This window comes from Condylura cristata, unplaced genomic scaffold, assembly GCF_000260355.1.
Source record: "Condylura cristata isolate star-nosed mole 26May11 unplaced genomic scaffold, ConCri1.0 scaffold00019, whole genome shotgun sequence".
Classification (NCBI taxonomy): Eukaryota; Metazoa; Chordata; class Mammalia; order Eulipotyphla; family Talpidae; genus Condylura; species Condylura cristata.
In genome coordinates this window covers 12,446,211-12,459,369 of record NW_004567120.1, presented here as the reverse complement: position 1 = coordinate 12,459,369, position 13,159 = coordinate 12,446,211, and the positions used below count along the sequence as shown (strand labels likewise).

The 13,159-nt window shown below is 44.9% G+C and overlaps 1 protein-coding gene and 1 pseudogene across 1 annotated transcript in view; one reads left to right on the top strand and one right to left on the bottom strand.

The window, feature by feature from the left end:
- Nucleotides 1-2,252, bottom strand: part of LOC101624877 — a 4,917-nt pseudogene extending 2,665 nt beyond the window's left edge.
- A 7,524-nt stretch (nt 2,253-9,776) lies between these two features.
- LOC101624648 (nuclear RNA export factor 2-like) overlaps nt 9,777-13,159 on the top strand; it is a 43,657-nt gene continuing 40,274 nt past the window's right edge. The window contains exons 1-2 of the mRNA XM_012727058.1: nt 9,777-9,827; nt 10,401-10,484. Of these exons, the coding sequence (XP_012582512.1) occupies nt 9,777-9,827; nt 10,401-10,484 (135 nt within the window). The remainder of the gene's footprint in view (nt 9,828-10,400; nt 10,485-13,159) is intronic.

The following is a 13,159-nucleotide window of genomic DNA, read 5'->3' as shown; positions in this document are numbered from 1 at the left end:
TCCTTAAATTTCCATTTGGCTTATCTCTAAAAGAGCTGGAGTTTAAAAAAAAAAAAAAAGGTCAGCATCTTATAAAAGCAATGAAGAAAGCCCCCTCCTTGGTGGCATAGTGGGTTGGAGTGCAGCACTATGAGGCTGTCTACAGCCACTTCACCATGGATTTAATCCCCCACCAGGAAGCTGACCCACATGGTGCAGCAGACCTTTCCTTTCTCACCTACTGCTCCCCTCAGCAGTGTATTTCAGTAGAACTATCTATCTATTCTGCTCCCCACTCCATCTCTGGTGAATCCTCTGAACTCCTGTACCTCTGTCTTGTACCCCAGTTCTTGCAAGCATAAAGGAATAAAAATATTTTAGGGAAAAAATACAGTGATGTTGAATTTATATTCCACTTATTTTTGGTGCTTATTTAAAAGAAGGACATGCTTGCAAATAATATCTAGTATTTTATACAAACTTTAATGTACATTAAAATTTTACCTATTTTGGGCCCTCCCTGGTGGCGTAGCGGGTTAAAGCACAGCACTAAGAAGCTAAAGCCACCTCCACATGAGTTCGATCCCGGCCTGCCCCGGAGGTGACCCACATGGCGAGGCAGACCTCTCCTGACAGCCCGCTGCTCCCCTCAGCAGTGTACTTCGTCGATTTGCCTGCTCTGCTCCCCTCTCTGTCTCTGGTGAATCTTCTCACCCTCTGCATCTCTGGCCTGTACCCCAGCTCTATATGAATAAATAAATCTTTAAAAAAATTTTTTTACCTATTTATATCTTTTTGTATTTATACACTAATGTGAGTCTGAGTCATAATTTGATTAAACTTTGTAGCTTCAACTTTCTCTAACTGCTTCTGATTTCTAATAGTACTTCAAGTTATTGAAATGGCATTTTCAAAAGTTCCTTTGTGATCTCAAATTTTCAATAACAATGGATGAGTTTTCTGTTAGTCTAGGGTAGTACCATTGAATTAATAATATTACAATTTCCAAATACCATTGAATTAATAATATAACAATTTCCTTTGGAAAAACATATAGGTGATCAGAATACAAAATCTGGAACTTGGTTTGCAGACTGGCTTCACAAGTTTTAGGCAAGTGACTTAACACTTCTGTGCTTCAACTTTCTCCTTTGTAAAAAAAAAAAAAAAAAAAGCAATATCTACACCATACAGTTGTCACCATTACAAGAGTTAACATTTTAAAGTGTATACCACATAGTAATTATATGCACCGTTTTTAAAATGAACAACTAAAAGTCACATCCAGGGTTTGTTCCAATTTCGTTTAGCATCAATTTAAATCAACAAAACTTACCTATACCCACTGAGAAGGCTTTGGAAATAGTCCACAAAACATGGTCACAATAACTACTGCTTAATTGCTATGTAATAAATTGTATGTATTATGAAAAATGGCACACATGAAATTAATATACAAAGTGATGGGGCAGGTAATCCTGACAAGCGTGTGGGGAGGAAACTCACTCACAAACACCATTATCTCAGCAGAGCCCAGGAATATGAGCACCCTCAGATCTCTAAGTCACTGAAGAGAAAGGTCTCATAGAACATGCTGATCAGCACGATCCATCATTTGCAGCCTGCTGTCTCATAGTGAAGATCTGTGAGCATGGTGGTGGGTTCTTAAGGATTTGGGTGGTGGTCACAGGGGCGTGGACACTACAATCTATCACAAGGCTCAGACCTACTATGGGTCAGGTCTGCATCATGGGCGCCTAAGGCCTGAGTTCACATGGTCTCCCCTGACATGTGGCCGCCATGTTCACGTGGTAGATCCGGCTCTTTGGGACACTAACACAACATGGAGTCCTAAAGCCAGCTCGTGGTGGGTGGTTTCTTCCTGTCATATGGCCTTTCATGAGCTCATGGCTCTTGAAAACTTCATTCTCACATAAGTGACCTGCTGTCAGGGTCACATGGAGGCTGTGCTCACGCATGCCCCTGTGGCCGTTGGTCAGACAGAGCCATGTTCAGCCCAAGAAAATGGAGGGCTATGGAAATGCATTTGCACTTGTTAGTTCACGTGGTGCGTCTGCGCAGCAAGAAGAGCATTTGCAGTCACGTGAGCACTGGAATCACCCAATCATCGGTGGCCGTACAGATCCGATGATCACGTGCCACGCTATGCTCCGTTGTGCACGCCGAGCTTTTGTTCTCTGAGCTGTGGTGCCTTTAGTTACCTGAAGATAAGGAACTCCTACACCCTGCAACCACTTGGATCTTGCCAGCATGTGGCCACAGCCACAGAAGGACCTAGACATCAGGTAAGGCCCCCCAGTTGCATGTTCCTTGGGCCTCGGGGGTTTTATGGGGTAATCCCCACTCCTCCAACTTTCCCCTTGGTCGTGCAAAAGGGTCCACATTTAAAGTGATAGCTCCTTAATTGTAACTCAATTTAAGGAGGAATCATAAAGTTCAGACCTGAGAATGTGGTCCATGCCCTACTCAAGTGGAGGCTTGAGGAGACCTAGAATCTGAGCCCAAGCTTTTCCTCAAGTTTTACTTCTCGCGGTGCCATACGGTACTTGGCTAGAGGGACCTGGAGAGAACTGTGAGTGTATCACAAGTGGGCACGAAACCAGGCAGCAAAGGTCGTGCGTGGATGCTCTGCTGTGAGTTGGCTGAGAACCCTTCCCCGCCCCCACGCCCACGTGGTTTGCCGTGTGCGTAGTGGTGGCCTTCGCGGCCTAGTCATTACTAGAAAAGCCGGGAATTCCTGGGTGCCATTTTATAGTGATTCCAAATCTTCCTTTCTGTCCTCGGCTCGGTTCTTGGAGACAGGGATGGAATTTTGCAAAAACAAAACAAACAAAAAACATGTATTGTTTAAAAAAAAAAAAAAGTAGCCATGATGTAGAGTCAGAATTTATTTTTTATCTATACCGTGCAGCACAAGCATTTTCCAAAATGCCCTAGGAGAGGGATGCCCTCGTGTTTTTGGTATCATCTAGCTAACCAGCCAGCACTATATGCCAACCAGCCAGCACTGTATGCGTCAGATTTTCTTGCTGAGTTCTACACATTGCTTCTTAGAGGTCATGAAAACAATTTTATTTTTCTATGTGAATAAAATTAGTGAATTTATTTCAGAAAGCATATTATGGAAATTGTAAGGTGATAGATATACTTAAAATCACTGATGAATACAGTCCATCAAATAGTCTTGTGTCTATGGGGCTATAGCAACATAGTTTGGTTAATGAATATTTTCCCATGTGAGTTTCATATTATAGCCACTTGATGTTTTCTCTCATTTCAGCCCTCCCCAGCTTGGTGTACAGGACACTATGTCTGAGACACAACAACAAAACTATATTCTACCAGTCATGAATTATGAAGATGAAGGTAAAAGGATTTCCAAATCGTAGTTTGTTTTTAGAGAGTATGCCAGTATTTAACGTAATTCTCAGAAAGAGGGGTGTTGTCTTACCTTTCAGACTACTTGTGACAGGACACAGTGGACTGGGTGACTTACACAACAGAAACTTACTCCTCGCAGGTCTGGGGGATGGGGTATCCTGAATCCAGGCAGGGGCAGGCTCAGGGTGGGGGAAGGCCTGCTTCTGGCTGCTCAGTGACTGTGATCTTGCCGTTTCCACACATGCGGGAAAGGACCGGGAAGCTGTCTGGAGTCATGTTTGTAATGTCACTAATCTCATTCTTAAAGCAGCCTCCCTCATCTCGCTTCAAAACCCCCAAAGACCAGCATGCTAGAGATTAGATACAAATGCAAGCATTCTGACTATAGCAGGTGGTTGCCTCAGTTTGGGAATGGACCATTTCGTACAGACCATTTAAGGTACAGTTTTTTTTTTTAAGATTTATTTATTTATGCATAAAAGAGCTGGAGTACAGGCCAGAGGCGAGAGGGGTAAGAGGATTGACTAGAGACAGAGTGGAGAGAAGAACAGGCAGATTGACTGATAATACAGTACTGAGGGGAGCAGTGGGCGACACAGACGAGGTCTGCTGCACCATGTGCGTCACCTCCCTGGTCAGGGATCAAACTCATGCTGCAGTAGCTTTGGATACCTTCACAGTGCTGTGCTTTAACCGGTTTCGCCACCAGGGAGTACCCTGTGGTACTAAAGCACTTTCAAAAACTTTCTTGTTAAACCCTGTTCAAAACAAATCCCATCTACCACATTAGTATCTTGTACTATTGCTTGCTAAACACAGTAGAATGTGTGTTTACTAATACTTTGAATCGATTCTCATTAGGAATCTACTTATTGCTGTTTTCATTCATTTTATCTTGTTTGATTAAGCAGCCTCTCTTGCTTTACATATTTCCACTTTTTTATTTGCAATAGACCCCTCCTATGTTCATTTCTTTTTTTAAGATTTATTTATGTATACAAGAACTGGGGTGTAGGCCACAGGTGCGGGGGGGTGAGAGAATTCACCAGCTAAACCAACAATCATATGTTCTGCCTCAAAAACAGTGGGGAGATGAACAGGCAGATCTATTGAAATACACTGCTGAGAGGAGCAGTGGGTAGGTCAGGAGAGATCTGCCACGCTATGTGGGTCAGCTCCCTTGGCAGGAATCAAACTTGTGTTACAGTGTCTTCAAAGCGCTGTGCTTTCTTAACCTGTTGTGCTACCAGAGAGGGCCCTAGTGTTTATTTCTGATACCATGATTAGATGAATAAAGTGCTTCAAGAAAATCTTAGGAAGTTTAATCTATGATAACAAATAAAGTGCCCCACTCTGAAAGCAATAGATGGGATAAGCACATGCAGTAGCTCTCATTTTATTCCCATTTTCCACACTTTCAAAACTGTTATTATTGCTCTTTGATGATTGTAGCTATTATATGTCAGTCACTGTGGTAATCTTGTCACATAAATTATTTCATACCACCCTTAGTAAAGTGTTGAGAGGGTGTTATTTGAGCTCACATCTATGATAGATGAGTCAGGAGACACTGGGTTATGCTGTGGTATGAGGTAGTCCTGAGTCTCTGTGACTTGTTCCTCCATCTTATATGTGCTGACAAGTGCATGTCCATCAAAGGATGATGGCTGTCCAAGGTGAGTGATTTTTATGGACTGATTTGCATGAAAACTGATAAGCAACCTCCCAGTCACCGAGCCTGTGGATCAGAGGCCCTGGAGGATCTCAAACCAACAACCATTTGTTCTGCCTCAAAAACAACACCTGCCACTCACCACCCACTAGCCAGAACTAGTCACAAGCAGGGCACCACCAAAATAAAGGGTCCAAAAGAAGCAGCTTTGCCCTGTGTCCGGAACAGCAGAGAAAGGGAAGTATTAAGTAGAAACATAGCTGACAATGAGAGATTAAGTACTTGCCTAAAATCACATATAAACAGTAACTAGGCTGCTCCAGATATATGTGGATTTCCAGTGCCAACCATTTTCTTTCTGACTCCTTTTGAACGTTATATGCTACACTCTTCAACGCAATTCATATATAATTACAATTCAAATTCGTTTGACGCTGTATTTCCTTTCTCTTTAGCATCTGATTTTTCAACAGGGGTTGAATAGCATGATGTAATTAATTATAGCTCCTGGAATTTGTCACCTACAGGTCTTTTCCATGTAAATAAATGTATATTTGAATATTCAGACTAGTCAAGCATAGCAATTATAAAGTGAAACCTAACAATAGCTGAAAAGACTGTCCACTTGTTATATGCTTAGTAAAAATATTTCATGCCATTCGAAGTCATTTAGGAAAAAATAAAAAAGCAAAAATTAATGAAATTAGATAAATCTGAGTTGAATAAAAATACAAAGTGTTAGTGTTTTCTAAAACTAACATCATAAACAAAACCCAGGCAAGACAGGTCAAAGTAATTAGGAAGCACAGATAAAGCACTTTTGAATGAAAAATTGTTATGGGTAGCACTTAAAAAAATAGGCCCTTCCTGGTGGCGCAGCGGGTTAAAGCACAGCACTAAGAAGCCAAAGCCACTTCCGCATGAGTTCGATTCCCGCCTGCCCCGGAGGAGACCACATGGTGTGGCAGACCTCTCCTGACCCACCCGCTGCTCCCCTCAGCAGTGTACTTCGTCGATCTGCCTGTTCTGCTCCCCTCTCTGTCTCTGGTGAAGTCTCTCGCTGCCCCTGCACCTCTGGCCTGTACCCCAGTTCTGTATGCATAAATAAATAAATCTTTAAAAAAATAGTATAAAACGTGCTTATCATTTGAAAATTTAAATTGAATTGAAAAATTATAACTTGTTATATTGAGGAAATAGAAAATACCAGTATCGGGACCTCCCTGGAGGCCTAGGGATTATCTCAGCACTATCACCACTGTGGCTTGTGTTTGATCCTCAGCCAGGGAGTTAACCCATATGGTGAAGTGGACCTCTCTCTGACTGGGCCGCTACTCCCTTAGTGTATTTCAGTCAATCTGCCTATTCTGCTCCCCACTCTGTTTCTGGTGAATCCTCTCACCACTCTCCCCCTATACCTTAGGCCTACACCCCAATTCTTCTACAAAAAAAATAATAAGAGTATTTAAGAGTATTCATGTAAAAGAATACATGAGAAAACAAAAAACTGGTCACTTTTTTCTTTAAGATTTATTTATTTATTTGTACAGAACTGGGGTACAGGCCAGAGACGTGGAGGGTGAGAGGATTCACCAGAGACAGAGTGGGGTGCAGAACAGGCAGATCGACGAAGTACACTGCTGAGGGGAGCAGCAGGCGGGTCAGGAGAGGTCTGCCGTGCCATGTGGGTCAGCTCCGGGGCAGGCTGGGATCGAACTCATGCAGAAGTGGCTTAAGCTTCTTTGTGCTGTGCTTTAACCCACTGCGCCACCAGGGAGGGCCTCACTTTTTTTTTTTAACCTTGTGAAAACAAATACAATATGTAGAAGTAGGATAATAGCAAACTAATTCCAGTAATGGTAATAACAGGTAATACAGCCTAATAGAGTTGTGCTTTCCAAAACCAATTTTAATGTTGATTTAACATTGGGAAATAAATAATGTAACTCAAAACATTATAAAGTAAAAGAGCAAAAAAAAAAAAAAAAGGATTGCCATAAAGCTATAAGGATGCCATAAAAAGAAAGGAATATATTAAATTCATCAACCAATTGAGATTAGCCAACAACTGGGAATACAAAGAATTTCTTGCAAATGATAGTGGGTATTTGAAAAACCAAAGCCCATACATAGTAATGAAATATTAAAACCATTCTATTAATTTGTTGTTAAATATTTGAAAAATTACAGTTATTGAGGGAAGGTTGAATTACATCATCTTATCTATTTTAGGTGTATTGGTTCTCAGGTCTACAAATGTATTTTTCTCACTTCCTGCACCACCAAAGCACCCACAAGTTTGTACCACAGTCCATTGAGCACCCCTGCCCCTTTGTCCTCACCCTTCTGCCCTTTGCTTCTAGTAGTATGCCTACCAGATTTCAAGAATTCGTTTTTTTTTTTGTCAGTTCCTTTCGATAGTTTTTTGTTCCACACGTGAGTGAAATTGTATAGTATTTGTCTTTCTCCTTCTGCCTTAATTCTCTCAGCATAACCCCTTTTAACTTCATCCGTGTTGTTGCAAATGGCAAGATCTCATCTTTTTTTTATACTTGTCTAGTATTCCATAATCCATATGCACCATTTTTTCTGAATCTACCCATTTGTCATTGGGTAAAGTTGTTTCCATAACATGGCTATTGTAAAAAGGGCTGCCATGAACATAGGAGTGAATATATCCATAGGAATTAAATTTTTTGGCATTCCTCATGTAATACTAATTAGTGGAAGTACTGGACCTTAAGATAGCTCTATTTTTGATATTGTGAGAAATTTCTGTGCTATTTTCCCTAGGGGCTGGACCTGTACACAGGCACACTAACAGTGTGTAAGGGCTACTCCTTTTACAAATTTGCCAGCCACATTAATTTTTTCTGGTCTTTTTGATAGTCACCATTCTCAAAAGTGTGAGATGGTAATTTGTCGTTATTCTGATTTGCAATTCTGATGATAAGGGATGTTGAACATATTTTTATGTGACTGTTGGATGTATGTATATTTTTTTATTGGAGCAGTGTCTACTCTTCTCATTTTTATTAGGCTATTTGTTTTGTTGTTGTTGTTGTTGAGTTGTATGAGTTGTTTTGTACCTCTTGGATAGTATGGTGTGCAAATATTTTCTTCCCTATGGTAGCATTTTCTTTTTTATTTTTTTAGATTTATTTATTTATGCTTATAGAACTGGGGTACAGGCCAGCAGTGTGGTCGGTGAGAAGATTCACTAGAGACAGAGGGGAGCAGAACAGGCAGATTGACAAAATACACTGCTGAGGGGAGCAGTGGGTGGGTCAGAAGATGTCTGCATCACCATGTGGGTCAGCTTCCTGGCCGGAAATTGAACTCCTGCTGCAGTGACTTCAGAGAGCTTCATAAAGGGATGCTTCAACCCGTTGTGCCACCAGGGAGAGACCGGCATTTTCTTTTTAATTAAGGTTTCTCCTGTGCAGAAAGTTTGGAGCATCGTGTAGTTCTGTTTGCATATTTTTGCTTTTATTTTCTTTGTCTTTGGAGTTGAGGCTCCCAAAACAGCTGAAACCAATGTTTCAGAGTGTTTCTATTTTAATGATATTCATCTTTCTGCTCCTTGCTATGAAGACCTAAGATTAGGAAGAGCTGAGGACATTTCAGGCTGAGTAAAAAGAAAACTCACTCTGGATGTTTCAAACAGAATATTGTTAAGAGTAAGACAGGAGTGAAGGGATAATTTAGGAGGCATTTATGTCAGTCATTCATGACACTGACACTTGTATTAAATTGGCAAAGGAAATACAGCTTGCTGATTATTAGTAGAACCACATTAGTAACACTGAATCTGGGAAGCCTGAGTGGTGGCTTCCCAGACATTAATGCCTGTGGCTATTAGAGACACAAGTGAAGGGAACACTCAGATGCCTCTCAGTGTATGAGTGGTGCTTACTCTCACACATTTAATCACACCTTTCCTCTACAAAATGTTCTCATTGTTAAAGGTTTCAATGAACTTTCTTACTGTTCTTCTTCCTATTTCTTATCCATATCCTCTTCCACCTTGTCCTCCTCCCAACTTTGTCCTCAGGGTGTGATCTGTCAGCTAAGCCTTTCTGGACAGACAAGCGACTTTACTTTCTAGGGTTTGTGTGGTCAGTCTTTTAGAGCAGGGTAGCATTTGCCTGGTCTACTGCAGTGTCAGCTGTTAAGCACATGCTATGTGCATAACAAAATGCAGATGTGTCTACAAACATGCATGTTTTTCCCTTTTTCAGGATTCAATAATGGTGAAATAGAAACGGGTCCGCAGTACATGAAAGGTAGTCCTTACAAGAGTGACTCTTTTGCACATGATGACTATGACGCTCAGTCTTCACACTTGCCGGAGAACAGACATGGGGAGATGAGAGATGCCCAGGAGGATGTGGAAGTACGAGTGTAAGTGGCCTGGCAGCCTGCTTTGCATGGAGCAGCCCCCAGAACTGTGCAACAGCTTCCATAGCCTCCTCTTTCTTCTCTCACGGGAAGACTGAAGGAAGCTGGAGGTGAATTGGGACTGAGCAATCCCAATTGTAGTCCTGGTGTCAGAAAGGCAAGGTGGGTAGATTTTCTTCATATTCGTGCCCATCCTGCTTCTCTTCGCTTCCCTCACAGCACTCCCTATGGCAACCAACAGAACAAGAGGAGAGAGAATTTACAAAATGAAGACCACCTGCATAGTACTGTGTGGAGTGATAGGAAACCTGCAGAGAGAGAAATGGTGAAGAAAACACAAATTGGAACATCAGAGAACTGGTTCAGGATTACAGTGAGTGTTCTGGAAAACATGTTATGTGCAGGGGAAAGGCTCAGGGACAGCTGTGCTGGTCTGCTACAGAAACCTCGCTGCTCTGACGGCACAGTTTATAGTCTCTTCCTTATATTCAAGGAGTTGATGTTCTTATTCAGCTCAGCGAAAATTCAGAGAAGCCATATAAAGGGAACCGCTGAGTGTAGGGAGGATGGGGAGGTTATCAAAAGGCACTGCTGGAAACCACTTCCAGGAGGTGGAGCAGCTGCCTACCTGATGCCTCAGTTTGCCTCCAGCTGAGTGGCTGATGCAGGTCAGGTGAGGCGTCTGAGGCAGGCTTTGAAACGCAAGTGGCTCTTGCTAGCTATGATCCTGTGGAACTGTGTAAAAGGAAGCTAGGGCAATTTAGTTATTTGAGGAGATCTTTGAATGGAGAGTAAGGGGGTGTAAGAAATAAGAACTCAGGCCGGTGGGTCCACCTTGAATAGCCCTCGCAGCTCAGCAGTAGGTCAGACAAGAACCCGTGATGGTCTGTTCTCCAGCCTTAATTCCATGTCCTGTCTCTCCTCTCTCAACAACCTTTGCCTGCAGATTCCTGGTGGGATCAGATATGACAAGATCTGGCTGATGAATTTACTCCAGAACCACTGCAGAGTCCCGTTCACACCTGTGGATGTAAGAGAGGGTGGTGCAGGCAGCCGCGTGGGCACAGGGAAGGGGGGCGGGGGGCGGTGGTTGGGGGGTGGGGGAGGCAGAGCAGGAGATGGCTGCCTTCCGAAACGATCACGGCACCCCTCCTGCAGTTCCACTACGTGAAAAACCAGGCTCGGTTCTTTGTCCAGGATGTCAGAGCTGCCTCTGCACTGAGGGAGGTCAGCAATAAGATTTCTGATGAGCAGAACCAAAAGGTGTGTGTTGAGACATTACCTATGCAGTGTGCTTGGGTAGGAGGACAGACCTGCAGCTGGTCATCCTTTCGGAATTAGAGATCCTTGTGTTTACCTGACCTGTCTTCCCCTAGATAAGTACTTGTGTCATACAATCTACTGAACCCTACTCTGTGTGGAATATGTTGGAGCCAGAAGAACTGGAACGGCTAGAGGTAGTGTGGACTCAATGGATATTGTGTGCGCACCCACACCCACACCCACAGCCAGACCTGCGGCTACATCCCAGCACAATTTCCCTGTCAGCATCACACCTCACAGAGCTCTCTATCTCTCCCTCTAGGCGACCATAAAAAAACGATATGAGGTGTCCCAGAAGGCTCTTGACCTGCATAGGATCCGCTTTGACCCAGGTATGACTGACAGCATAATTATAGGGCAGGTGATGATGGAAGGGTCTTGGAAGGGATGGCATCATTGGGAGGGGGTGCAGCAAGTGCTAGACCCTACTCATTCTTCGGATTCCCTCTTGATCACTTTCTGAAGACTTGTTAGTCCACAATGTTGATATAATCCTGAATCGAAGAAGCTGCATGGCCGCCACCCTGCAGATCATTGCAAAGAACTTCCCCCAGGTGAGACCTCATGCCCAGTGCAGACACTATGGTAGGGGGCAAAACAGTTGTGGTGGGGGAGGGGGCGGGAGGAGATGGGGAGAGGCATGTGGAGGGCACAGTTGTCTCCTAGGCCACAGGTAATAGGAACTGAGGCTCTAACTCTTCTTCCCCACAAGCTCTTGTCCATCAACTTGTCCAGCAACAAGCTGTACCAGCTGGACGGCCTGAGTGACATTGTGCAGATGGTCCCCACAATCAAGATCCTGAAGCTCTCCAAAAACATGGTGCTAATGGAGTCAGGGCAAAGTTAGGTTGGGGAGGGGTAGTGTCTTCAGAGTGATGATAACAGTCAACCAGGTGACTGGAAGGGAAGCTGGGGTGTGGGCACAGTAACCCAGAGTCTTTCTTAAAAGTCATTTTCTAATTCCTCTCTCCCTCATATGTCTCAGCTGAAGTCGACCTGGGAAGTGAGCAAGATGAAAGGGCTGAGGCTTGAAGAACTTTGGCTTGATGGGAACCCCTTGTGTGATACCTTTTCAGACAAATCCAGCTACATGAGGTCACTGCAATCCCCTCCCACCCATTTTCCTAGGGACCATCACCCTTGGGAATGTGAACATTGCCTGACAATGACTGTCTCAGGATGTAGCAGGAGTGGAATTTTGGGAGTCCTCTCCTTCTGATCTGCTGGCAGTTCTCCTAGCCTGGGGCCTGCCCTGAGTCTGCATCTAGCCTCCTCCAGTGCGCCCTGCCGAGTGCATACCCCAGGAAGCCGGGTTCCTCCTCCTCACCGAGCCCCCAGTCACAAGTCTTGAGCAGATGTGGTGCCCTGGACTGAGAAGGGAAATCTGGCCCAGGCCTGGTACTGAGAGAGGCCTTCTTGCCTTGTGCTGGGACCAGGCTCACTTTCCTACGTCAAAGGTTCCCCCTTCCAATGCCAGCTTGACACAGGGTTTTACTCATGAGGAAACAAGGAAGAAAGGTAGACCGGACGACCATCAGGAGAGAAGGCGGTGACCCCGTCCCCATTCTGAGCTGGGCCTGGCCCCTTACTCCTTGGGAGGGTGTCCAACCCCCTGGACTGCTCCTGTGTCTGTGCCTGGCTAAGACTGGGCTCCGGGAGTGAGGAGGATCCACTGGCCTCCAGAGGGCCTCAGCCCCACTGGGGCATGTTTTCCATTCGCACGTGGGGTCTCAGGGCCACCCAGGGGCAGGTGAAGGGAAGCACTGTAGCAGGGGAGCCATTTTCCATTCTCTCTTCTTCTGCCCCCCCATGCCCTCGCCTTCTGTCTCCTGTGCTCTGTGCCTCTGAGACTCTCTCTAGTGTCCCATCCTGCCTTCACCCCCTTTGAGTCTTCACCTGCCCCTTTCCCTCCTGCCAGCTGAGTTCTACCTCACTCCCCTCCTGCCTACATCCGGGCCATTCCCGGAGGTGTGTGTGTGTGTGGGGGGGGGGTCCTGGTCCTGTGAGGCAGCAGTGCCCCAGGCTCCCACGCCATGGACTCCTCTCTGAAGCCTTGGGGGAGGGCGGTCGTGCAGGCAGGGAGGGACCCGAGTCTGGCGCCTGGGCTCCAATTGCTGTGTCTTGTGGGGGTGGAGAAGGGAGAAGGAGTCAGTCGGGGAGTCTAGCCCAGAGCTACTACCCGGGGGAAAGGAGCAGGAGAGACAGGAGAGATGGAGCAGGGGCTTCACAGCCCTGAACTGTCAGTCACTCCTTTCCGCTTTGTTTTGGACAGTGCCATCCGGGATTACTTCCCCACGCTGCTGCGCCTGGTAGGTGCCTGTGTTCATCCCTGTCTCTTTCTAACGCTGATGTTCTCCAGCCCTGCCCTCACGTCCTTGGGGT